The 26403-nt window shown below is 47.6% G+C and overlaps 1 protein-coding gene and 1 long non-coding RNA gene across 10 annotated transcripts; one reads left to right on the top strand and one right to left on the bottom strand.

Moving 5' to 3' along the window:
- Window positions 1-8: 8 nt before the first annotated feature.
- LOC139829391 (uncharacterized) lies at window positions 9-22406 on the top strand. Of its 9 annotated transcripts, none has more exons than XM_071816775.1 (5): window positions 9-217; window positions 12938-13130; window positions 17501-18280; window positions 19438-19593; window positions 20719-22406. In XM_071816775.1, exons 3-5 carry the CDS (start codon window positions 18201-18203, stop codon window positions 21152-21154), a joined length of 672 nt encoding a protein of 223 aa, XP_071672876.1. In that variant the 5' UTR covers window positions 9-217; window positions 12938-13130; window positions 17501-18200; the 3' UTR covers window positions 21155-22406. The 9 variants fall into 9 exon arrangements, 7 of the variants coding, with proteins under 7 accessions (XP_071672876.1, XP_071672881.1, XP_071672878.1 ...); XM_071816777.1 differs by lacking the exon at window positions 9-217 and having other exon boundaries at window positions 12724-13130; window positions 17501-17695; window positions 18055-18280; XM_071816776.1 differs by lacking the exon at window positions 9-217 and having other exon boundaries at window positions 12724-13130; window positions 17501-17695; window positions 18051-18280.
- Window positions 20746-26173, bottom strand: LOC136109409 (uncharacterized). Its single transcript, XR_010652493.2, has 6 exons — window positions 25191-26173; window positions 24615-24724; window positions 23488-23792; window positions 22635-22825; window positions 22241-22335; window positions 20746-20864 (listed from the first exon to the last, which is right to left on the bottom strand). It is a non-coding gene; the product is annotated as an uncharacterized lncRNA (long non-coding RNA).
- Window positions 26174-26403: the final 230 nt, after the last annotated feature.

The raw sequence follows: 26403 nt of genomic DNA, 5'->3' as shown, positions 1-26403 counted from the left end.
CAGGGCTCGGGGTGCGGACACGGGCTGTCCCCGAGACCCAGCCGAGCGGCCCTGGGCTCTGCCGCCCGTCCCTTCGCAGCGGCCCGAGCGGCTCCCCCCGGCTGCCCGCACCCCCCGGATCCCCCAGCGGGGCTTTGCCCCCGCTCCTCAAAGCGGAGAGTCCACCCGGCCAAAACCTGTGGCAGGAGCTGGGAGCTGGCGAGTGTCGCTGCCGCAGGTGACTCGGGGCGGTGTTTGATTCGGGGTGTGGGGACGAGGGGCTCAAACAGCGGGTGGACCCCAGCCCCGGAGCTGGGATTGCAGCCCTTCTGCGACGCTGTTCAGCACATGCCTCAAACGCTGCTTTTATTTTCTTATTTACTGAAAAAAAATATAGCGAAGGAAACTCCTCCCTGCAGTTGCTGGGGGAGGTTTGGCGGTGGGGATGTGCTTGGGCTGGGACCCGGGAGAGCCCAGCGAGGAACAGGTTGAGGAGCACCAGGCCAAGGGAGGGAAACGGAGGAGAAACTGGCTGTAAACAAAGGGAACGTGACTAGACTAGCCAGGCTCCAGCACTCTGCTCCGGAGAGAACAGAAAATAAACTGCAGAAAGAGGGAAAAGTCAATTGTGTTTTCAGCTGGCTGGAGCAGAGTTCAGTTTTCATGCAGAACCCCAAAGGGAGGCTCCGGGAATTGTGCTGGGATGGGGGTTTTGGGGCCGTGCAAACAGGCAGCAGTGGAGCTTGTTGGCCAAGCATCTGTCCCACCAGCTTTAGCACTGATCCTCCTGATACCAAAGGAGAGAAGATGCTTTCAGGACATAAAATGGGGTGTAAAGAGAGGAAAAATAATCAGCTCTCTGGCCACGTTGCTTAGGAGAGAGCAGAGGGGTGTTGGGCTGCAGGAATGCGCTCTGCGCGGGGACACCCAGGTCCTCAGCTCTTCCATGGGCCGGGCAGCTTGGCAGCTTCCCCAGGCCAGCGTCATCCTAAGCCCGGTAATAAGCAGTGGCCTGGGACTGACAATAGGATTCTTCTTCTTCTTTTTTTTTTTTTTTTTTATTTTAAAAAAGATGAGATTAACTAACTGAAGTTAACAAACTCTGGATTTCAACAAACTCGAATGAATCACCAGGAACAAACCCTGCTCTGTGGCTGTCAGCCCTCTGAAGAGCACTCGTTGGCTCACTTCAAACTTAAAGAGCAACTTTTGACAAACACTCCATCAAAAAACTGGCTAATACTTGCTTCTCTCTTAATCCTCCTTGAGCTGTTTCCCCGTTGCTAATCTCTCCCAGAAACCATTATTAAATCTTTCCTGGTTTGCAACGCTAATTCTGAGCAAATGCACTGGGAACAAAACATCAGCTGGGCCTGTGTCTTTGTGTCATTTGCATGCTCCACAGGAAGATCGGTTTGCTTCTAATGAGACTAATTAAAAAGAAACAAAAACCAATAAATCAATCCCATTAATCTGTAATAAATTGAAGCACTGTGGTCCTTCCCAAAGCGTTAGTGACTGCCAGCTCCTAACATGCTGGTTGCAAAATTGCTCCTACTGTAAAATCATGGGATCATAGAACAGTTTGGGTTGAATGGACCTTCAAAGCTCATTGAATCCACCACCCGGCCATGAGCAGGGACATCTTCACCAGCTCAGGTTGCTCAGAGCCCCGTCCAGCCTGGCCTGGCCTGGGATGTCTCCAGGGATGGTTCATCCACCACCTCTCCTTGTAAAAAATTTCTTCCTCATGTCTAGGTTGAATCTCCCCTCCTTTAGCTTAAAGCCTTCGCTCCTTGTCCTACTGCAGCAGGTCCTGCTAAAAAGTCTGTCCCCATCTTTTTTGTATTCCCCTTTTAAGCACAGAAAGGCCTCAATAAGGTCATCCCAGAGCTTTCTCTTCTCCAGGCTGAACACCCCAACCCTCTCAGCCTGTCCCCATAGGAAACATCCCTCAGCATCCCCCCATGTTCTGGTTTCTGGGTCTGTTCTCTCTGTTCTGGGCTGTGCCGGGGGTCGAGCAGCCCCCATGGTCCAGGGCTGGGAGGTAAATCCCGCATCGCAGCCCCAGGCTCCGCAGGGCTCATCCCAGCAGACTGTGACGGGTGGACATGTTCCTAAAATTAACCTGTAAAAAGTGCTTTGATAGGATGCTGACAGCTAAAGCGGAATCAAATTATCGTTTGGAATTGCCATGAGATAATTGGCCTCATTTACTATTTTAAGATTAAAAAAAAAAAGGCTCACTCTTCTCCCTCTTCCAGACAACTGCAATGGAGAAATATTCAGGCGTAGATGATGTCCCCAAACATATCATTAAAACTTTAAATAAATGTATGATGACATCTCACGCTAAGAAAGACTTCCTTTGTGTTTCAGATAGGAACCAGCCAGGTCATTTTCAATGTCATTTTTTAATAAACAAAAGAGATTCCTCTTGTTTTTCCAGGCACACAACTTAAAATATTTGGAGATGTAAGTATGTAATTTGAATTCTTTCACACATTATTGATTTTAAAATAATTGTCCTTAGAGATGCCTCTTACTTGCCAAAAGGTAAATGCTTCTGTCTGCTGTGTTTTGTCTGTTTTACTCTGCTTGAACAGCTACAGAGCTGACCCAGTCCCACCCTGCAGATTATCATGTGTGTAAAGGGAGAAAGAGATGGGAACTATCCCTTTCTCGCTCTCTCATTAATTACAAGGATTAAACGCCAAGGCAGCTACACGGTATTACAAAGGAAATAAAAATATGAATTGGAGGAGCCAAGTTCTGCATTTGCTGCTCCACTGTCCCGATGTATCCGAGCCCATCGCACCCGCTCCCAGACCCAAACCCCTCACATGGCAGCAGAACCATCACCCACAGGGCAAAACAACCTGTTCTCGTGATAAACCTGAGTTGTATTTAGGGTAAATACTACACTCATCTACTGAAGGCACTGCATGTGTTTTTGAGAAACGGAAACTGAGTAAATTATCCTGACCCCATTCATTTTCTGGTTCATTTCAAAGTCGCTCTCCTATTTGAAAAAATCTGCACCTAAAGTTGAATAGGAAGACTCTTGCTTTTCTCACTGTTCTGTGGGCTCATTATGTCTTCATCTCACCACTGTAACACCAAAAGCGTGAAATTAATTTTCTCTTTCTCAATAAGTCGCTGTTTGTCTAGTGCAAGCAATATTATGTCTGTGCTGATATGTCAGACATTAAAAATACCATGAGACCGCTTGATGAGCAGTGAGGCTTTTGTAAAATTATAGATCTTGAAGGGACTTTATTTTGCCATCTGGATTTCACAGCTCTTCAGATCCCCCTTTGCTGCTGCAAAGCACCCGCAGTGCAGGTAGGGGGAGGAGCCACAGCCAGGGGGAGGAGCCACAGCTAGGGGGAGGAGCCATAAATGGGCCATCCCATCCAGTGGGCGTGGTCAGGAAGGGCCAATCAGGGAGCGGTGCTGCCTATAAAAGCTCTGCCTGTGAGCACCTGGGGAGACCAGGCTGTGGTGGATGTCATTGGTTCTGGTTCCCCAAAACTCATCTCCCAGCCTGGCCCTCTATTAAAAGGAAGTGTTTAGAAATGTGCAAAGTGGGAATGAGGTCTGGAGCCTCCTTTACTGCAGGACAGGTGAGAGACACCCCAGGTGTGACACCCCCTAATGCTTCCCCCATCCAAGGTGGCAGCGGCTCCCATCAGCTCATGGGTTTGTTCTCCTCCTCCCCTCTTCTGGCTGCTCCTCAAGACTTGTCCCTTTGGCCTGGGAAAGCTCTGAGCTGCTCTGGGCTCAGGAGGCCTGGAGGTTCGCCCTCTACTTGGCAATTAACTTTTGCACACTAAGCATAAACAAGACAAAACCACCTCCATGGTCCAGGAGAGCAGCTGTTGTGTGCTGGGGCTGTTCCTGGGCTGTGTCCTCCAGCACAGCTTTGCTGTTCCTCTCTCACCTCTCTCCTTCTGAGCATCTCTGAAGCTGGTGTGTGTATTTAGAGCAAAACCTTGGGTGGTTGTGGCAGGTTCGTATGATCGATCCCAACACCAAACCATCCCATCCCAGGAGAGTGAGCAGGTCCTGAAACCTCATGGGGTCTGAGAAGTTTCCAGCTGCTCTCCTCTGATGTCTGTCTGGTGGACACCAACCCTTGGAACCTTAAAAAGGTCTGTACCAAGCAGTGCTTGTGGGGAAGGGTGGTGGTGACCTGCACATGTGCAGGGCTGCCTGTTTTTGTTGCCGCCTCTCTGTCCCCAGCGGTGCGGGTGACACGGGGCTGTTTGTCTTGGAGGTGCTGGGAGGGACTGGAAACCAGCACTGACCTCTGAAGCAACGCTGGGGGTGTTTGGCTGTCCAGCCAGTGGCTTGGCTTGCCGTGAGTTCATGAGATCTGATTTCTGAGATAGTACAAACAAACCGGCCGTCCCCAGCAGCCGGACTCCCTGGCTGGCGTCACCTCTGCCGAGGACGGGAACAGCGTGTCGGTGTCGCTGGAGGTTAAATCACAGCAAATCACATTTCTTGTCCGCAAATGGGCTGCACACGTGCTTTCTTTAATCAGTGTTTAGTTTGTTGAATTGCTTTTATTGGTAGTTAACTGTGTGATGGTCTCAGTGGAACAGCTGGTCCATGATTTGAAAAGAATATTCTTCAGCTCTTGCTGAGTGCAATTATTTTTGGATACAAGTGGAGTCTTCAGAGCCATTAAGAAGATAAAACACAGATTGTTTGCAGAGATTTTATTATTATTATTTAAATGGCTTTCAAAGAGAGGAACTTTTATTATTTTTTCTATTGTTAGCAGACAGTGCAGTGGAACCCGAGCAGAAGGGCTGGGAAGAGACACAGATGTTCCCTTTGCCGCTGGCTGGGCTGGGCACCCAAACCCAGGGCAGAGGGTTTGAACCTCCCTCCAAAGCTGTCTTAACATTGCCCAAATCTTGCAGTAGCTCATCTGCCCACCGGTTTCTTAGCAAAACCACTGAGGGCTGCTGTGGGACTCCCTATATAATGATTTAAAAGCATGTCAGCAGATGGGACAATGGCAAAACAGAGGAAATGAAGGACTTTGTACTTTCTTCCATTGATGGGGAAAAGCACAGACAGATCCCAAACCTCTGACTCCCAGCCCAGCACCAGCTCATCCAGACCACAAAAGAAAATAGGCAATCACCATTTTTAGGGCATGGTGGGCTGTGGTAGCAACTGGGACACCCTTATCCTCAAGAGTAATGTATTCTCTCTCTCTCTCTCAAAAATAAAGGCATTAATTTATCAGTAGATAATAAGTTATCTCATGAGTTAAATGGAGTTTGTACGTTATGCCCCTCCACGAAGGAGGCTGGCTGACTTCTCTTTGTCTGCAAGAACAGTGCTTTAAATTATTTAGAGGAAACTACACAATCTTGGCTGCAGTTTGCTATTATGAGTGCAGAGCTTGTCCCAATGAAAACCACAGGCAGAGAGGCTGTAAAATTATGGCTGTTGCTTTAGTGGGAAGATAAAGTGAAACTGTTAAAGCAGGTAAGGATTGGATGCTTTTAGTTTATCCTGGGGACATGTTGCTGTAGACTGAGTCTCCCAAACTTCAGTCTGAAGTCAACAATGCACTCATTTGGATTGGGGATTAGTAACAAGTTTCAAAAGGAAAGCCTATACCTAATAATAATAATAATAATAATAATAATAAATCAGTGTTTCATTCCAGCACCTCTGTATACCTTGATTTTTCTTTTTTAATGCCCTTGTGTTTCAAAACTGCAAGGGCAAGAAAAGGAAAGGGAATGAACTCAATCACAAACATTATTCAGTATCGTTTGTTATATTGAGGGGAGGAAAGCCCTTACAACTTCAATCCATAATTAAAAATGTCTAATAAAAAGCACTAGTAAATCGGGTGGTCAACAGCAAACGGCAGAGCAGCATCTGTTGCTTCCCGCTAGGTAAGGATGCTGCAGGTGTGTGGATAATGCAGTATCAGCTGCGGGGGAAGATCCTTGTCCCTCGCACCCTTTGTGCTGCCGTGTCCTTGCTCTGCTCTTCCTTTCCCCCCCTTTTTTGGTGACGTTTGTATTTGTTTTCCCATTCCTGACTGTATGAATCTCTGCGGCTCTCTGGGGTCGTTCTAACCTTGCCTCGGCGCTGGCGGCCAGGCAGCTGATGAGAATGGGCTGTTTGGCAATAACTCTTCTCAGGGAGCGCTCTTTGTGGACATAGTATTCAGTAATAAAAGTAATGATTTTTGGAACAGTGCACTTGTGTAGGGAGCTACGCCACAAGAATTTATTAAACGGTTTATTCTGCAATAAATGCAACATAAATTGAAAAAAAGAAATCAGGACAAATGGAGGAGCTGGGAAGGACCTCAAGAGGACAACTGCTCCGTTCCCAACGGTGCCAGAATACGTGTGTTTGCTGGGTCTCGGTAATCAACACCCGGATTGATAGCCTGCGGCTCCTCCAGCATTCTTGCCATCAGAACAGCTTGAATGATTTGGGCCCTAACTGCTCGTCAGCTTTGCTTCCTGTTTTCTCACTTTGTTGGAAGTCAACAGGAATGCTGAGGGGTTTTTTTACTAGTGGGATGTAAAATAAGAAGAATCAGTGAGTTTCTTGCACAAACAGAGAATTAGTGCCCTGCCGAAGAGCTGAGGAGCCTGCGTGTGTTCGCCCAGGAGGATCCTCTATTTGTCTTCAGCGCAGTCGTGTTCAGATCGAATTAAGATGCAATTATGGCACTGGGACTTCACATAGGTTAAAATGGCTTTGTATAGAATGCCTCCAGCATTGCAAACATGGCTTCTTGAGCTAGAATGATGATCTTTGACTTAACCTGCCCTCTAGTCCAGCTTTAGGGGTCAGTTACTGTGGAGGGGTTGGTTCATCCCAAGGCAGATGCAGAAAACTCAGTCTTGTTGCAGAACCAGCAATAAAATATTTTTTTTGAAGCAAGAAAATAATCAGGGTGGTTTTAATGAGGCTCAGAAAGAAGACTCTCTTATCAGCAGAAAATTCAGCTGTTATTCCACTCATTCCTCCTTATTAACCCTTAGTGACCACCAATGGGTGAGCACTCAGTCTTTCCCAACCAAAATGATTCTGTGACTCTGTGGTACAAAGTTTCCTCACTCAGCATCTGGGAGGTGATGGATGAGCCCTGCTGTAAGTGGGGGACAGAGACCCACGGTCAGCACGTAGGACACCCCTGGCTAGGTGCTCATCATGCGTTTCTCCACCAGCATCAGTTCAGCACCGTGTGGGTGGGTATGGATTCTGCCTGGGGGGGCGCTGCCGGAGCGGATTTCTAATTATAGCTAATTGCAGGGTTGATACTCTCTGGATTTGGTCTGATACGAGTCAAACGATTTCCTGTTGTTCAGCACTTTGCAGACGCGTACCCAGAGGCACCGAGAGGGACGTGTTTTCTGAGAGCATCCAGCTGGGCAAACACACACTCTTCCTTTTCCTTCCTGTGCAGGGACCTTGCTGGAGCAAAACGCCCACGGCAGCCTGGCTCTGTGGTCTGGGGCGATGCTGAGTCTGTATTTTATTAAGTGGTGCAGAGGTCCCTGAACCAGGTGAAATGGTCTGGTTTAGCTAAGCCGAGGGCTCTTGGGAGGAGCAGCGTCCTTGGCCACGCTGAGCCCCATGCATTTGGGCCTTTTCCAACCCCAAAACACCACAGAGAAGGTCCCTGGCAGTGAGGATGACTTGAGCTGGGCTGGTCCTTGCCTCGGGTGAAGGCTGGAGTGTCACTCATTGCAAATATCTCCAAATTATCAAACCTCCAACTCTGTTCAGTTATTGGGTGAAACATTTTGGCTCGTGGTGGAGAGCAGCTCATACGAGCTGTTTTCATGGCTGTTTCTGATCTTAAAACCAATGAGTCCCTGAATTGCTATCCAAACCCAGAAAAACATCCTTGTAGCTACGCTGGCATTTATCACATAAAGATGTACCCAAGTGTATCTAAGCACGAAGTCTGCATTATCAGACCTTTGGAGATTACTTTTATCTTCTCCCCTCTATTAAATATAGCTCAGCTCTGCTGCCTTGAACATGAATAAAATTTGCTGGCTATTCCTTCTAGGAATCATCCAGTAAGTGTTTTTAAAATGCCGTTCAGCAATGTGTTTGCCCCGTGTTTGTGCTCGATGGGATCGCTGTTGCGTAATCCACAGTGTTCCTTGTGCATGATGATTATTTTTTGGCTGATTTATGTAGGAAGTAACCTTCACTGCTTCACCACTTTTTTAATGTGTTCTAACAAATCTGAACGCGTGGTGGATTCTGTTATCTCGAGCTGTGAGGTTTTGCCCTTGGCTGGAAGCATGGACAAGGTCAGAGAGAGGGAGATAGTGGTTTCTCTGGCTGGAGGTGCTGGTTGATGGCTCTGCGGGGTTGCTTTGCACAGTTCCATCTGAAGAACAGTGGCTGGGTGATGCTGATGGGGTTGGGGGATCAAAAGGTGGTACCTGGGTTTCAGCAGAGAAAGGTCAGGGTCGGGGGACCACAGCTCAGCATCCCACTGGAGGAAGGATGCTCTGCTCATCTCCTCCACAGGAGACCCCCAAAGGGAGGAGGAGACACACATATCCAGTGTTAAATGGCATATGACTCAAGGAAAAAGAAGAAAAATCATGCCTCTTTATTACATAGATTTATCTAGCTGTGTCGGGGCCTGACAACCACCACCAGATGCTCATCTTCTCAGTTGCTTTATTGGATTCTGGGACATCCTGGTAATTGCCATAAGTGGGAGATGATTCCCCAGCGTCTGGCATGTGTTAATACTGATTCAGAGCGCTTATCAGTCCACTTAAGGAAAGAGCGTACGTGCTCCATCTGCAGTCAGAGGCAGCCTGGTAATTTCTGAAGGATCAACATTTGATCCTATCTTTTTTTCCCTTCAAATTGCTGCTGAATGACTGAGTCCTCACCACCGGACCCTGCTGCAGCTTGGACAGTTAAAGGTGCAGAGGCATTGCCCAGATGTCATCCCCTTTTCTGGCGATGGGTAGGAAAGTGCTGTCCTGTTTCTCCCAGGTGGTATTTCAGGAGCTGCCGAAACACCATCTAAGCACAAGTTGCCGCTCAGCTCATGAAAAGTGAATTTAGCAGTTCAGGCCCAACAGAAATCTTCCAACAAATTAAAACTACTTCTGTTGGGTTTGTTGTTGTTTCAGGTTCAAACTGTCTGTTCCCTTTGTGGCTGGCTGCAGATATTGATGAGCACAGCTGCTTGGATGCTACTCAGCTGGATGGCTTTCAAGGGAGGAGAGAGCAGTATGTGGAGGTCTCTGGGGGCGGTGGAATCTCAGGCAGGTGGGTTTCCCTGCTCAGCTCAGAGCAAGGAAAAGGGAGGAATAAAACCAGCAAAAAGCAGATATTTCAGTAATTGCTCCAAAGGTGCTGTTTTCATCCCAAGTAGGAATGAAAAACATGGGGTTTAGGCAGTTTTGAGAATTTTTGTTCCCACTTCCTTCCTCTGGGGAACCTGACAGCGTTGGGTTGATGCTGGTGTGTGTGCAGCAATGCTGGTGACCTCCTGTCTTCCAGCAGAGCTGTGGAGGTTTTCGAGGGAAACAATGGTGCAAAAGGGTCTGTTTAAACAGGGGAATGAAATATTTCCCTGCGTCGCTCCTGGCTGAGGAATACTGTTGGGTTTTGAACAGTATGCGAGGGCAGGGAAAAGGCATTTTTCAGGCGTGCAGGGCTCCAGCGCTGTCTAGACTTCATAATGCAACGGTGCTCACCGCCCTGCCTTGAGCTGCTGCCACGGCGTCTCAGCGCCTCCTGTAAATGGCAGCTGAGGAGCCTTTCCCTCTGCCAAAGCCTCAGTCATGCTAACGAGACCCTGGTTCCTGTCGAATTTGGCAATCTGTCCCACTAAACCGGTGAACTTGGAGCAGGTGGTGGCAGAGCTCATTTCCTAAAAACCACATCCCTCTGGAGACAAAAAGCCACACCTGAGTTCCCATGGTGGGGTGACTGCAGCTCACTCCGGGCCAAGGGAGATGTCTGGATGTGGAGATGGATGCTCCTGCCCGGGAACCTGCAGACCAGAGCTCTGCAGAGGTGAGTTTTGGACCAGCACATCGCTCTTGAGTCAAATCGCTGTTGAGACATCTTAGAAAAGTGCCGCTCTCTGCTCAAAGCCCGTCCTGTTGGATGTGGCACTTGCAGTGTAGCCGCCAAAAGAAATCTGTTCTTTAGCTGTTTCTGTCCTGTCTGGCTCCATGGCTCCGTGAATCTGTCGGCAGAGCTTGGCTGAGCAGCGTTGGTTTGGGTCACCCCAGCATTAGGATGCGTTTCCTTCTCCACCCTCCTTTCTCCTCTTTCTGCGATCGGGTTTCTTGCAGCTCAGCACACTCCTGTCTGTATTTCCCACTGAAGCCTGAAGTAGAGCTTGGTCACCTCTGTTTTTTTAAACCCAGCCCAAGTAATGAGCATCTGCCAGGAGGCAGAGGTTTTTCCTAAGCCCGTGGTTGGAATAACTCATTCTTTACAACCTTGCTCCTCTCCCTGCCCACAAGGAGTGGGAAGGACATCTCTAACCACGGGATGCTGCCTCATGTGAAGCCCATGACAGGAAATTAATATCTTAGTTGTTGTATTTTAAAAGAGCCTGAACTTTCCAGGAGTGCTGTGTGGTTTATGTGCTGGCAGTTTCAGGTGCCTGGGAAGACGCCCCTTGGAAAGCGTTGATTTCCGGAGGTTGAGTCCCCAGAAATCTCTGTGGGAAAATGGAGGCAGCTCAGATCTTTTGTCGCTTTGGTGCGTGCTCCTGCTCTCCATCAAAAGACAGCACGTTTCTGTGCAAAAATCTTGGCTGTAACTGAGCAGGCAGAAGCGAAATCAGTGGAATGCTGCCTAGATCCCAGAAGGAGGTTCATCCCTAACTTGAACTTTGGATTAACGAGCTTTTCAGACCTGCTGAAGCTTCTGGTTTGTGGTATTTTTCTTCTCAGATTGACACACCATACATTGGTAAAGTAACAGGAACTAATACTTTTGGGTCCATGAAGAAATCTCGTTGCCCACAGGAACGGGCTAGTCCAGCTTGTGATGGTGTTGGGTCTGTCTGCCCCAGGAAGGATGGAGGAGGTGCTTGGGCTGGACAGAAGGATGGACAGTTAGGGCCTTACATCTCAGATGAGCAGTCACTTCTCAGTTTACCTGCAGAGAAAGCACAGAGAGCTGCTGTGCTAAACTCTGTAAGAAATGCTGAGAAAACCTGCAAAGTCCAGCCCCCATTTCCTGCTCTAAATCCCCCCAAACAGACCCTGATATCCAGGGCCAGGAGCCAAACGCTCTCAAGTCAATGGAAAGATTCCCCTTGACTTTAATGGCTTTTGCATGAGCGCCTAATTCCTTCCTGTTCACAGGCTCTCTTGGACTTGGTTATGGAAACAACTGCAGATATAAAGTGCTGCAGCGAGCCGCGAACCCCTCAGAGCAGCGCGATGGCGGGTTCTGCCGTCCTCCCAGGCAGCTGGAATGGGTTTTGTTTGACACAAAGCCCGACGTATATTCTTCCAGCCAGCTCCGTGGCTACAGTGTGAATGAGCGTTTTAGCAAATAGGTTCGTGCAGACGGAGTTTGTGGTCAGCCCGCTGGGTTTGGAGCCAGGCTCTTCCCAGCAGGACGGGGAGGGCAGGGAGCTGGTGTCCGTGCTGGGTGAAGCTGAATCTCTGCGGATTTGACGTGCCAGCATCTCTTGGAACTGCAGTCTTGGGTCTTGCAGCTCCTAGGGACGGGTTCAGTTCCCTGTGCGCAAGGACCGTGTCACTGGTAGGGACTAGATGCTGCCCGATTTTGTCACCTCCTTATGAAATGCAAGGTTTTTGCCCCAGACTGTCTCACCTTGACAAGAGAAGGATGTGAGACCCCAGCTCAGCGATGCACTTGTTTAACCATGAAGATGTTGTGAAGGTCCAGTCCCGTTGCTGCGCTGAGCGTTGTCCCACCTGGACCAGGCATCACCCACGTGCCACCAGCCCACCATGCGGTGAAGGGAGCTGAAGGTGCTGCCTTGGCCACCTCTGTGGCTCCATCAAATTCCATTTGGCAAAACACTTAAATTGATGTTTAACTTGTAAGAACATAGACGTATTTAACTGGCTTCCACGGGGATTAAACACGTGTGAGTGTTTGACTGGGGAGGGATCTTGGTGCCTCTGGCTGGCAGTGCCATTGAGAGCAACACAGGATTTCCTCCCTGACCCCTGGGACCATTGACCTGCTCCTCAAAGCACGAGATCCACCTGCTCTGGTCTAATCATACAAACAGCAATAATAGCAAACAGATTGTTTAGTGTTTATAAACACCCAGACACTGAATGTGACTCTGTTACAGGACCAGCGACTGTCCCAGGGGATCTGTCTGCGTGTTTGAGAAGAGCAGAGAGTGTTTTCTGATGCGGAAGGGTGCTCAGCTGCGTCTCGGGCGACAGGAGGATGATGATGGTTGCTGTTTCTTTCTCTACACCCTGGAAACTTTCTAGATCTCGTTAAGGGTTCGGGTTGTTTTACTTTGCTGTTCAAACTCCGGATTAGTTTTGTCATTTCTGTTTTCCACGCACCCAAAGGCCGCTGGGTGTCTGCACCCCCACCTGCCCATCCCTCACTGGTCATACGAGCACGAACGTGACCCCGTTCCCAGCGTGGCCTCGGTGGCTCGGGCGCAAATCCGCATTCCTGGAGCCGCGTCCTGCACGAGAGACCCAGACCTCGCTTCCGCAGCTGTGCATTCCTGGGATGAAAAGGGCAGCTCAGGCCCAGGCTGTTCCATAGCAGAATATCAGACCTGGGCGATCTATGGAATAAGTCTGGCAGCTGCAGGAGCCATCTGGCTGCTGGAAAAATCTGTAGCGAGCTCCATCGGGGTCCCCACCTGACACCCTGATTTGGAGAGGGCTCCCCCTCTGATTTCTAAGATTTTTAAATGCTTATCCATTGGTCTCCCTAGCGATGTGGCTGTATGAAGACTCCGAGTCCAGACGCAGGAATTATGAAGTGCTGGCCTGGCTCTTTTGGAAGGATTATTTGCCTTTTAAAGTCACTGTCTGCAGCCCAGGCTGATCATCCTGTTGCAGAGGAAAACAGGCAGCAGACGAAGACGTGGATGAAGTAATGAATCCATCTCTCCGCAGTCTAGCCAGGTACGCTTTTTTTTCCCCTCTGACAACTTAATTAACATGCATACATCTTTCCTCACATTTTTATGATGCTCAGTGGAAAATAACGGTCACTGTCTAATTGCACCAACATTAAACTTGTTTTCATGGCTGAAAAGGACACATCCAAGGGCAGTGTCGTTCCCTTGCATTTGATTACTCCGGGATGTGCTATCTGCAGCAAGCAGCTGGAAATGCAGGTTTTATAATGGGCTGGACTCTGCTGGTGAGAGAAGGATAGACTCGTCCAGTGGAAAATACGTGCATTAGTATGGGCTGGATAGACTTGTCCAGTGGAAAATACGTGCATTAGTATGGGCTGGATAGACTTGTCCAGTGGAAAATACGTGCATTAGTATGGGCTGGCTGATAAATCCTTATCTGGCTGATGCTCTTCCTGCTCTGTTTGGGGTCTGGAGCTCCCCTGGCTGGAGGAGCAGCCCATCGGTCACACTTGCTGCCCACTCAGAGCCTTGCTGCCCGGACCCCTCCTGGTGTCCCCAGGGCTTACTAAGCTAAAAAAGAAAAGAAATCCAAGCAATTTTGGTTGAATCATGAGTCAAGTTTCTTCACCCAGCCACAAAACTGGTTGTATTTAGCCAGAACAAAATTAAACAGGAGCCCTCCTGGTGCAACAGATTCCGTCCTACAAAAGAAACCACCACCTCTGTTGTGGGAGGGATGTGAAGTTGTTGATGGAAACGAGCACGCTGTGATCTCATGGCCTTCTGCTCCGCTGTGGTTTTGGTTACTCCGGGCTCTTGGGTGCATCTTGTAGGGTTGTTGGTTATGAAATGGCTGGGTTTACAGTGGCATTTTTAAAGTTCAGCTCTTCTTAACATAGCATTGCTTTTTTTCTAGTATGAATTTCACGGTGTTGTGTTCTGCTTGAAATTACTGCTGCTCTACCATGCCAAAGCTCAGGACGCTTTGTTCCATTTTCTCGTCTAAGCCGGACCAGTCCCACAAAATTCAAATGTAACCCGAAATACTCAAATTTCCCAAATTGCACTGCGTACGTGGGAAATGATCACGTTTAGACGCGTTGCCGGGGTGGTGGCACCATGAGAGGAGGTTTTGCACTATGAGAGAGCGTGCAAGTCCAACATGACTCCGCCGGTGGGTGGTTTGGGTCTTGGCCAAGACAAGGAGGTTGGAAGGCAGCATATGGCTTCGCTTGGGTGCTTTGTGGCTTGACCATCTGCAAGGATGATGAGGAGGCACCATCCCTTGCATTCACCCCCTCCAATTTAGTGCATGCCTGGAGAAAGGTGGTGGTAGGTGCTGTCTGTAAAATAAATGGCATCTCTGTGACCAATGGTGCATCTCTAGGGCTTTGCTTTGCAGACTCGATGTTGTGGCTGGAGTGATGGGAACAGCAGAGATGGCTGTAAGAGCAGTGGGTTCACTGAGCTGAGCTCAGCTGCCTGTTCTAGGGGTGAGTTAATCACCTATAATAAGTGAGCTCTGTGAGGGACGGTGATGAACAGGAGCATACGGAAGGGGAACGCTCTGCAGCTAAAAGAGCGTTGATGATAGCACCACAATCCTTCCGGCAATGTGATTTATTAGGCTGTGATGGTGTCTTTCACATTACACAGAATCACAGAATGTTAGGGATTGGAAGGGACCTCAAAAGATCATCCAGTCCAATCCCCCAACATTAAGTGGCAGACACCTCATCACACACAATATTTAATGCAGGATGAGAGTGTTTTCGCTGTAGGAAACTGGTTTGTTTGAAAGGGAGGCACTGGGCAGACTGGTCGGAACTGGGAGCGCTGGTTCTGTGACTGCTGTGGCTCACACCATGCTTGCAATCGGGAAGAGAATTTTTAAGATTAGATTTTTATTAGGTGCCTAATTGACTCATCATCCCTGCTCCCCCCCACTCACATTTGCTCTGCCCTGAAATGTGAGCTAAACAAGGCTGGCGAGGAATGTTTTCTGAATATAGCCCAGGAGAAAGGGGACTGAGGAGGGCAAAGGAGGAGCGAATTCGTGCCATTTTTTTAACAGAAGATTGTAAATGACTAAAACCCAAACCAAAACAAAAAACCAAACCCGTACAAAAAATAACAACAACAAAGAGAAGCTGTGGTTTCTTAAGCCGGTTTATATTCCTGGAAGCTGATGACACCCTGGATTACTGTTGTTTTTTTAGACCTCTTTCCATTTATTTTTTTCAGATAGTTTGTCTCTAGTGTGGGTAGAGAACAGGGGAATATGCAGAGAGCAGGGAAAAAGCTAAAAATGGGCAGGAACAGGCTGACTGCATATGCTGCCTTTTTGAGTTTTAAAAGAAGAACTTGAAGTTCTTAAAGATTTGGGTATGTGGAGTGGAGCACACGCATAACAAAGGAAGCTGATCCTGAAGGCCATATTTAATACAGGATATTTTGTGCTTTGTTGAACATTGTGGCTCCTTGGCTGTGGGAGAGCTGTGTCTCAGTCTGCGAAATAATCAGTCCAGAGCTCTGATTTATGTCACTTGGAAGCTGCGTTGCTCTGCGAAGGGCTGCAGCCAAACCATCCCAAGCCAACCTGCTGGTGGCACCACGATGGTCTTGCAGGTCTTGTATAGGTGCCACCAGGAAATTTCTTTCTTATTGCTGTCCGGTTTGGGTGTTGCATCTCATTTTGGTGTTTTTGCTTAGAAAACAGTCTCTTTCTTCAGGAATTGTTTGGTTTTTCTCCATGTTATTCATGCTCACCCCAAGCCAAGCCCCACCGATCTCCATGGGATGCTGCTGCTTGGTGGGTAATCCAAGAACTAGAGAATGAGCTCAGCTGGTCCCTGCGCGGGACGGGGAAGGTGGGAGCCAGGGGACCAAAGTGTCCTCCTGCTTAGGTGAGTGTGTCACAGCCAGTGCATGTTCTGCCTCTTCTGCTCATTTCCTGATGGCTGCTCTGGATTTTTATTGCTTGCACTAAAAGAAAGGTCCGGTCTGCAGCTCAAACGTCTTGGGGGAACTTAGAAGAAAACACACTTCACATTTTCACTCCAAGCTCTTCTCCAAGATCACAGCGTGGCTTTTTCTTCTAGTTTTTCTTTTCTTCCTGTTACCAAAGCAGAGCCTGACGTTCCCAGTAAGTGTATCCAACAGGTCTGTCCTTTCTTGTTGCTCCTTTCCAGCACAATAAGGCTTTGTTTGAAAAGTTCAGATTAGCTCTCTTCCTTTTTTTTTTCTCCCCCTCAGCTGGAATCTTCCTTTTGAAACATTCATATCTGTATTATTATTTTTCTACCGGCAGGTTAATTAATACTTGATTCATCACCTTGAAAGCTAATGGATATTTATCCAGATCACGAAGGAAATAAATGCCTTCTATAAATAACTGCAGCAACACTCACTGACAACCCATCTTTATTTATGCTCCTTCTTCTTCAGGAAGCAAACTTTGCTCAGCTCCCCAGGAGTTAATCCTGACCTTTTCCCAGGGCTGGTTTTGCACAGGCCTGGCTCAGTGTTTTCCTACTTGAGCTCCTCTTTGTAAACACGGTGTTTTTTTCTAAGGGAAAAGGGCAGCGTTTGTGGAGAGAGCTGCAGACAGCCCTGTGTAATCGCTCCAGCCTGGGCCAGCAAAAGCCATTTGAGACCCGGGGTGTTTCTGTGAGCTGGGAAGGTCTCTGGCTCTCTCTGAAATGTTGTTTAATTTTGGCTATTGGAAAAAAACACTGGAGAGCCCTTTCCCAGTTCCCATCTGCTTCCAATAAATGGTGTTTATTGTCTTTGCCTCTAGCTCTCCAGCTATTGTCACTGGTGACCTTAATTAGGAGCGTATTAAAAATAATGTCGAGTTTGTTGCTCACGCGTAAAGAATTAAAAAGTAATTATTTACTTTTACTGTTGGCTTGCACGTTCCTCCTGGGTGCTGCTCTGCATCCACAGGAGTGTCTAGAAAGTCCTTGTTGTCCGTGTGGAATTTACGGGCAGAAATAACCGAATGGGTGCTGGGGACATGGGCAAGGGGACCAAGGGACACAGAGGTGGCAGGAGAGCTGCAGTGGGTGCTGGTGGCCAACCAAAGCGTGACCTGTTGTAGCCAGGGGACTTTTTGTCACCTCAGCGATGACACTTGTTTTGAGGCGGGATGAGGGAACCAAACGAGCTCGCTCCTCCTGTGTTGCTCCGTCTCTTGGTTTTCACTGTAAGTGATGCAATTTGTGAAGTTGCCTCTGGGAAGCATCAGCCTCTGGAGCAGCAGAATTGTGTACAAATCTCACCTTTTGTTCATTTTCCTATCCCTTCCAGCACAAAGCAGCAGCCTGACGTTTCCTATGATTGCTTAAAAAAATCTGTGCCGCTTAAGATGGACTTACAGGTTGTTGGGGTTTGTTTGTTTGTTTTCAGGTACATTGGCTCATGAATTGTTACTTCCTGAGCTTGGCGGCACTAGATGAATGAGAAACAGAACAACTGATTTTAATGAGCCTAAGATTAATGCAGATGAGCTCGGCTGAACCTGCGATCCAGCCCAGGAGAGAGGATTTTCTCCCTTCACCTCCCAGCTCCCTCCTCGCTGGCTGCTCCATTGCAAGCACAATGGTAGCAGAGTTTGTTCTCATCACCAGTCATTACCTGGGGGAGATGCTCATTAAGCAGCCTGGTTCGTATAGGAAATCTTGCTTAGCGCTCTGGGTGTAAATAAATAGCAATTACCAATATGAGAGAACTGGTTCTCCAAATCACCCCTGCACTGGGCAGAGCTCTCCTGCTGCCCCAAGTAACCTGTCAGCTCAATGACTTGTTTCGCTCTACACCTGAAATTAGATATTTGTATAGTGGGTTGTTTTATTACTTGAGCAAGAAGGAAGTATGGGGGAGGCTGAGCTGAACTAATTCTATTTGATTCTGTGAGCAACTGACACTTTTATATCTCTGTTCTATTTTTTTATATGAGAGAGATCGTGCCGCTGCAGGTTTTGCCTGCTTGAGCTGTCGAGTGAACGTAGCAGGAGCACCATGAGCGGAGTGTGAGGAGCCATAAATCATGAGGAGGAGCCGTAAATCCTGAGGAGTCTCCCAGGAAAGCATCAGGGGACCGGGAAGAATGGCCCAGCAGCTGGTGAGCTCGCCCAGTGACTTGTGTCCAGCTTTAGTGGGATACAGGGACCTTCCGCCTGCCCGTGGGTAAGTCACAGCACCATGTTCTGCTTCAATATCCCACCCAACGAGTGGAAGGAAGAACTATGTGATGTGTTAGGAGGCCCCAACCCAAGGGCTTCTTGGTGGCTGCGTGACCCTTTGCATCCCATGGGATGGCAGATGGAGGATGTTATTATGAGGCTATTCCACAGACACAGGTTTGCAGATCACAGCAGTCTGGCAGGGAAATCTGTGAGGGCAAAGGGGTGCCTGGGACCAAAGTGCTGTACCCCAGAATTAGAAGACCCCGAAAGGCCACATCCAAAATCACATCACACACACTGTGCTTTTCCCAGGCGCTGGACGGCCAAGGATGTCTTGGGAAACACAGGCTTGGGCTGCCCTGCACTGGGAGGTATTTTTTTCTGAAAGCTTATCCTGAACTTTTAAAGGATTTTTTTTTGCAGCTTCAAAACCTGTATATTATAAAGCAAAATTCCTCACGTTGTTAGCATAACTTTCAGCCAGCATCATTGGATCCTGAGCCTGTTGCCAGCAGCAGCACCGGTGATTTCCCTGGCTTGCTGCAAGGCAAAAAGATAAGCCGGGTTCCCTCTTTGCTCACAAGGAACCAAAATCCCCTCAAAAATTGGGCTATGGCCACATCAGCACTGCCAACAGCCGCCTCCAGGTGTGGCAGCCCTGGAATGCATTTCACACCCACCCTGAGCATTTTTCTCCTCCTCTGCATTTTTCCCCATACAATTTCTCCTCACAATTGAGTCCCTGGTGCTGGTTTGCAGGGACAAGCACCCTTTGCTGCTGGCCAGGTGGCCGGTGGCACGTCCCGTGCCGGAGCAATCTGTCCCATCCCGCTGTCATGCTTTGTTCCCCGTGCTCGGTTTTGCTCCCATGCTAAATCCATCCCGCCGCTATTTTAATACCCGGGGATAAACCCGTCTCTTTGCTGCATCTCGCACATGTTGCAAGCGGCACAAGATATGAAGCTGAGCACGTCTGTGTTTGCCACCTGCCAGGCAGCTCCTGGTGAGGAATGCATTGGCTCTTTGGTGTCACCAGCTCCAAATTACAGCGTTTCTTCTTCTTCTTTGGTGTGGGGTTTGTTTTATTATTTTTTTTTCATATTTTTTGTTGGTTTGTCTTTTGTTTATTTGGTTTTTTGTTTTCTATCCCACTGCCAGAAAAGGGGAGAAGATGCAAATGCTGCTGCATCCCAGCGGCTGCCCTGCACAGCTTGACCAGAGCGTTTCTCCCTCCCGGATCCCAAATGCTGATGCTGTGCCAAAGCCAAACATGACAGGAACCAAACCACGCCATGAACTCGGGGAAGTGCAAAGGTGGGAAGTTAAAAGGCACTTGGGACTTGTTTTCCAGGAGGGTTTATGGGATGTTGCTTTACCCTCACCCTCTGTTTACTGCAGGGTGCCTGGGTTTGGTCCATTTGGTTCGTGTGGCTTCTGCCATTGTGCTGGAATAGGGACATGTCAAGGGAAGTAATTCTTTTTGGCTTTTTCACATCCTCAGCTTGTGACTCAGCTGTCAAGCGTTGTTACCTTTGCATCTCTGGCAGATCGAGAGAGGACCACTGCGTCGCTTCTGTGTCACCCAGGAGAGCTTAAATATTGTGATTAAAACATTCCAGTCTCGCATAGTCTGCTCAGACATGCGGGAAGAAACCTTTGCAATTAGCTTCCCTGTGCACCGGCAGGAGGGCAGGAGTTTCACCTTTTTATCTTTTCCATAACTATATTCTTCTGTGATTTTAGAGCGGCAGGGGAAAACAAAAGAGAAGCCTGTTTGATTTTCTTCATTACGCTAAGCCTGGTTTTACTTTCTGATTGCCAAAGCATGATAAATGGAACGGAGATTACCTAGAGATTTTCAAAGATCTGCTTTCAAATTTTGTTTTTCCTGTGCCTCATTAAGCTTGCAGGTTTTATCTACGCTTTGTTCTTACAGTAGAGTAGCTTTGCCGTGTATTAATAGCTTATTTTTATCATTTGAAGTTAAAACCAGATAGAGGCTTCTCATGCTTAGCTTTCAAATCCTGTTTTAAAAAATATTGATCATGTGTGCATGGGTTTTCTTTTCCTCTGATCACACTGGCCCTGTAAAGGACAATCACTAACGAAACGCTTTGGACCTTTGTGCACTACCGGGTGCAATTTTATAGATTTAGGGACAGATTTTAGGAAGTACAATGTATAGATAAAAGAAAAATGTGGTTTCCAACAGAGAGACAGGCAAGACAAATAAGATTTAAAAGCAGGACCTCTATAATTATGGGGTACATAGCAGCTTAGACGTGATAAGGTAGTCCGTGGTGTATCTAGGAGCATCATTCAGGAGCTAAATGCTATTGAAAGATCTCATTTTCCATTATTTTAGGAGAAATGGCTAAAAATCTTCTCATGGTTTCTATGGTCTCTTCCAACCAAAGTGATTCTGTGATTCTACCTCAGCCTGCAAGGGGTGACCCCGATGCCGGGGCCAGACTCACCAAGCAGGGGCACAGAGGGCGAGGGACCCCACGGAGCATCACACGCCCTGATGCAGAGCGACGGGGTGGCACAGCTGGATTTACCCCCCGCCTTGGCTGGTCCGGCACCTGGAGAGATGGAAAACGATAACAGGGTGGCAAAAATAATAAAGATTAAAATCCTGCAGATGCAAAGCTGGTGGTGGGAAGGCGGGGCGGTCCCGGGGTGTCCCCGCCGTGCACCGCCGCGCTGTCACCAGGAGGTGGCACAGCCCGAGCGCGGCCGCTCCGGAGCGGGGCCGGAGCCGACCCCCCGCCAAGGGCAGCGACGTGATTCACCCGGGCAGTTCCAGGAAACGGGAGGGAAGTCTCGTCTCTTCTTTCTCGGAAATGCATTGTGCGAAATCCTTTCACATTAAAAAAAACCCAAACAAACAACGAGAGAAGGTACAAACTCCACATTTTCTTTGGACAGAACGGGAAAAAAAATGAGCACATATCCCCCCCACTTTGAAAACATGCAGCTGTCTGGACATCCACTGTCCCGTGTACCCAAGGCCCTTCCACACAAGCAGAGCCCCATTCACTACTCTAACATCCCATCTACCAACATGTAAGCAAACTTAATTTATGGCTTATCTCATATTAATTGCAGCTTGTAGAGGTTTTATCCTGCAAAAGCAGACCCAGCAGCTGGGGAGGGACAGGTCCTGCCTCCTCATCCTCCCACCTGCAGCTCCTGATCTGCTCATTCCCAGGTGGAATCAAATGCGTTTTCCCCACAGGACACATTTAGCGCATCCTCCCTTGTGGGAGAACTCTACAGGCACCTGTGATACCGCTGGAAACGGCAAACCAGTGTTTTCTGCTAAACATTGGCAATTTTCTCTTTCTAGCAAAGGCAGAACAGAAGATGTGGAATCGAGAGATCAGCCATTATAGATTAGAAGAAAGATTTGCTTTCCATGAAACACTGACCTATAATACAACGTTTCTGCTAGAAACATTGCGCTTCGAGAAAGTTGTTGCCTATATTTTGCTAGTATGGATGCTTTTGAAATGCATTGCTAGTGTTGGTAAATCATATACCACTTCGCTCAGCTAGTGCCCAGTTTGTAACCAAATAAAAAACAGGTGACTTCTTTCCAGACTTCTTTCCTTCTCTCCCATTTTTCCCTTCTGGGGTTTACATGTCAAAAGTTAACTGAAATAGTTAACAGTGGCTCTTTCTTGAATGAATTTGTCCAGCTGGCTCCATTTTTAGCTCTCACAGCATCCTTGTGGATGCAGCGAACTTCACGTCATGGCCACTGATCTCGGTCCCCCCCATGGAGAGCATATGGACGGGATATGGGGCCACTGCTCTCCATCCCTCCCACAGTCCCCATCTGTTTGTCCCTGAAACTGCTACAGCAAATCTTCCAGGAAAGCCCCAGGACAGTGGAAAGATGTTCTACAAACACAAGAAATCACATGTAGAAGCTGTTGTGCAATCATTTACTCACCGGAGCCCATTTCTCGCTCCTCAGTCCCTTGTGAGAGGCAATTACAAACCCTCATGTGCATTGTGGGATGACGCTGGCAGGAGCCTTCTGTCTGTCTGAGAGGGGAAAAAACAGAGTGGTTACAAGGCCAGCTACTTTTCAAATTAAAGCAAAAAATAAAGAAAAATTGTTTCTTTTTGTTGTTCCTTCTAAATTCCTACTTAGCATCCTGAAAACCCTGTAGAGGATTTGCATTTGGAACATGCAATGAATTTCTCACAGTGAGGCCAAAGCAAACCAAGGTGCATGGATGGGGGTGGACCAATACTGCCCCAAATCTTTGCTTTAAAGTCAGATAATACACGTTCACTGGGACTGGGAACATTGGGAATATTTCCAATAGCCCAGACCTCACCTTTAAGTCCATAGTACTTTAAATAGCTGGAAAAGCTTTAAAGAGAGCACTTATAGCTCAATCCTGACTGTATGAATGTCCCTTCATGGCAGAGAACATCCTTGGAGAGCTGCTGAGCCTGACGTGTGGTTGTTGGAGGCTGGATCCCGAGGCTCTGGGGCAGGTGGGCAAAAATATCCTCGTTCACACACCTGGATGGGGAGAAAGATGTTTTAAGTCATATTTTTAAATAGCCAAGATTCATTCTGAAAAACAGAAGACGCAGCAGGAGGGATGTATTTGGTTCTCATGCTGGTGGCGCCCACACCATGACCACAGACACACAGATGTTTGGAGCTCAGCTGCCTGTGTCCTCCCTCACCTACCCATACAACACCATCTGATGTCTGTGCCAGGACTAAGATGCACAGGGACAAACTGCACACCTCCATTTTTGCCTAGAACACAAGTTCACGAACCTCTGTTATCATCCAGGAATGATCTAATTGAAACATCTTGACTTACACAATCATCCCCTTCTCTGTTCCTCTCTTCCACTCTTTTACAAAACGTTTCCTGCTTTTTCCAGCTGGACAAGCTGTCCTCCTGCCTGCTTTGAAGTAAATACTTTGTTGGGTTTGGCTGCTGTCACAGCCACACATAGTCTTCTGCCTGATATCTTATCCATCTGCTGCTAAAGAGAATATTATGAGCTAAGAGTCTCAAAAACAGGTTCTGAGGTGCCGAGCAGAATTAGCGAGTACCAGCACAAGAGAAAAATATTCTCAATTTTCACGTGCGTAGTAATTCAAGCTGAAATGCCTTAAAGATTCAATACACTCAGAGGTGCTTGTTATGACATCCTGGTACTCACGTGCTGGAAACCGAAGCGCGAATGCTGGTTTGCATTAGCTGAGGATCTGATACACCCTGTTCACCGCCCTCCAACACGGAGGTGGAATCAGCGCCCATTTCCTCCTTTGTCTCAAGCGAGTGGAAAAAGAGAATTGCACTCCCACGCCGTGGAGGTTGCCAACATCTGCCTTGCCTCATTTCTTCTGCTTGAAGAACATCTGGCTCTACTCAAGGACACTCGTGTGTGGACAGTTGTGCAGGGAACGGGCTGTGCCGAGATGGAACCTCTCGTGATGCACTCCCTGCTCATGGTACCTTTTCTTCCTGAGAAGACACAAATAACTTCATTTGATGATGGTTCTAGTTCTTTTCTATTATTCTCCATGGGTTGCTCTGGAGAAAGGATCAGTTTGGATCAGTTGAGCTATGAGGTTTGGAGGTACCTGCGCATGAGAAGGCACATGTGGCTGTGGCGCTGCCGCTGTGAAGGGGGTTACAGGAATCCTAGAATCATTTTGGTTGGAAAAGACCCTCAAGATCATCAAATCCAACCATGGAGGAGTGGTTGCGAGAAGCTGCACAGGGCTGGGGTACATTGCCTGTACCCCACGGGGTGTCTGCAGGCAGGACACCATCTCATGGGCCACGGTTCCTGTAGGACACCAACCTTTTGCTTAACATCGCCCAGCTTTACCCTCCTCCTGTTCCACAGAAGTTTGTCTCTTAGCTCTTTGGAAGTTTGCATCACTGTTTTTTTGGGAAGTTCCTTGAACTTCTCAGAAATATCACATTTTGTTGTTCTTGCTTACTTGCACTTAAGTTGCTCAACTAGCGTTTGAAAGTAAATTACTCTGCCCAAAGAGCCCATCTGTGCTCTTGTATGTCACTTAGAAATAATATCAGTTAGAAAAGTCTCATAAAGTGTTTATTACCAGCCAGACATTTCAAAAGTACTTTAACTTCTAATTTTACGAAAGTAAATTGAGGTATAGCAGAAGGCAGGAATTGGCCACTGCTGGTGGTTAGCTACTCACTCTATTTTATTTTATTTTATTTTATTTTATTTTATTTTATTTTATTTTATTTTATTTTATTTTATTTTATTTTATTTTATTTTATTTTATTTTATTTATTTTATTTTCTTACCTGCAAGCTCTGCATCTTCATCCTCCACTTGCTAAGTACATTCTTCCACAAGATAATTTCATTCTGCTGGAATACACCCCTACATCTCCGAAATGCCTTCGTCTTTGAACCTACAAATATATATTTTTTAAATTACTTTCAAATACCACCACAGGTGTAACAGCAGCGACTGCTTTTACATGCATGGCCCTTGCACATGTGCACAGTGATATTTCCTTTCCCGTTTTACTAAAGAGAGCAAGAACAGCTGCCAGCAGGAAGGGACTGAGACCTCCTTGTCCTCATCACAGCCCCAACCCTCACAGCTCAGCACCAAGACACTGATTACAACCAAAAATTTCACACATCCGCGCTGTAGCACAATGAGGCTTGGAAGGAGTTATTTATGAAATCAAAAAAAGGGAAGATCAGACTACATGATGTAATTGGCTCGGGTGACCTTAGAATCCAAGAAATTATGACAACAACATGGTTGACTCATAGTCTCACCCAGTATTATTAATGGTGTTATTACTATAAATTTTCATACCATTTCAATAACTATTTTTATGTGTTTTAAGAATGTTTAAGCCTTACCTTAATGGGAAGGTCTGGAAGGAATCCAGTGCTCATCTTTTGCCCGTGAAAGTGGAGGTGCTGAACCCCCGTGGGCTGGACTTGCCGGTCATCCCTGCGGCTCTCGGTGCTCCCTTCTCCATCCGCTTGTTTATGTTTTGCTCGGGCACTACTGCCAAAAGGTATCCCTCACACCACCGCTTCACTTTTCCCCGGCTTCCTCTCCTCCTTCCTCCTTGGCAGATCCTCAGATTTATTTATGATACAAAAAGCAAACCAAGCGGATTGTTGTTGAGTTGCTGGAGTGGATTCTGCGAAAAGTTACTTGGGAAATTCTTGAGTCTTGGCCAAGAGAAGAAAAGTGAGCCCAAAAATAAACCACACACACACATACACACAAGAAATCCTTTCTCCAGCAAATTTTGTTCTGTTTCTCAGCACGGCGAGAGATGCTGAAGTCAACAGCAACTTCACAGCACGTTGCTGAAGGCTGAGGAGCGAATGGTGACTTTATCTCCGAATGGCAAAGGTTTGTGTTTGCGAAGTGCTCCAGTGCAGGAAGAGCAGTGAAGTGCTGCCTCCTGGATAACAACAGCTCTTCTGATTCAAAAAACTTATCGTAAACATGCAAACAAACTTCTCTTGACTCACTCTGGGTTTGATTTCCCCCCTGGCTCAGAGGTGACCATCCATCGCCCATCGCCCACTGCAGCATCCCCTGCCCCAGCATGGCCGAGGGACCCGCGACCAGTTGGGACAGGCGATGAGCTTCTGAACCTGGAGGAGCTGGGTCTGCCTCCCTTTGCTCTGCCCAGCAGAAAAAACCCAAACAAAACCAAAACCAAACACCCCTAACATTTAGAAAGCATTCAGCTGTTTTAGAGCCAGGCAAACTCCAAAGGCATAATGAGTCAGGACACAGAATCAAGTTCAGACTTATCCCCAGTACATCTCAGAGGTACACAAACCTTGTCTTTTTTTCAGGTTCTCCTTGTGAAAAAAAAAAAATAAATACAAATAAAAGAAAATAAACCAAACCAAAGTAAAACACCCACCTGGTGATGCCAGGACACAGTCAGTGAATCTCAAGCAAAGACCCTCCCTGCCCGAAGCACTGATGTTTGGAGATCCACATGGATCTGGGGGTGTGGGGTGGCTGCTGTGGGGTTTTTCCTGGCAGGAACAGCCTGTTCCTGAGCCACGGCAGCCACCTGCTGGAACCTGCCTGCCCGCA

This window comes from Patagioenas fasciata, chromosome 18, assembly GCF_037038585.1.
Source record: "Patagioenas fasciata isolate bPatFas1 chromosome 18, bPatFas1.hap1, whole genome shotgun sequence".
Classification (NCBI taxonomy): Eukaryota; Metazoa; Chordata; class Aves; order Columbiformes; family Columbidae; genus Patagioenas; species Patagioenas fasciata.
Note: the sequence above shows the minus strand (reverse complement) of the source record. Positions and strands in the feature narration are given on the sequence as shown.

Coding starts and splice junctions, on each gene's coding strand:
- LOC139829391 (XM_071816775.1), top strand. CDS start 18,201: ATGGCCCAGCAGCTGGTGAGCTCGCCCAGTGACTTGTGTCCAGCTTTA. Junction 18,281..19,437: donor GACCTTCCGCCTGCCCGTGG/GTAAGTCACAGC, acceptor TCCCACTGCCAG/AAAAGGGGAGAAGATGCAAA. Junction 19,594..20,718: donor GAACTCGGGGAAGTGCAAAG/GTGGGAAGTTAA, acceptor ATTCTACCTCAG/CCTGCAAGGGGTGACCCCGA.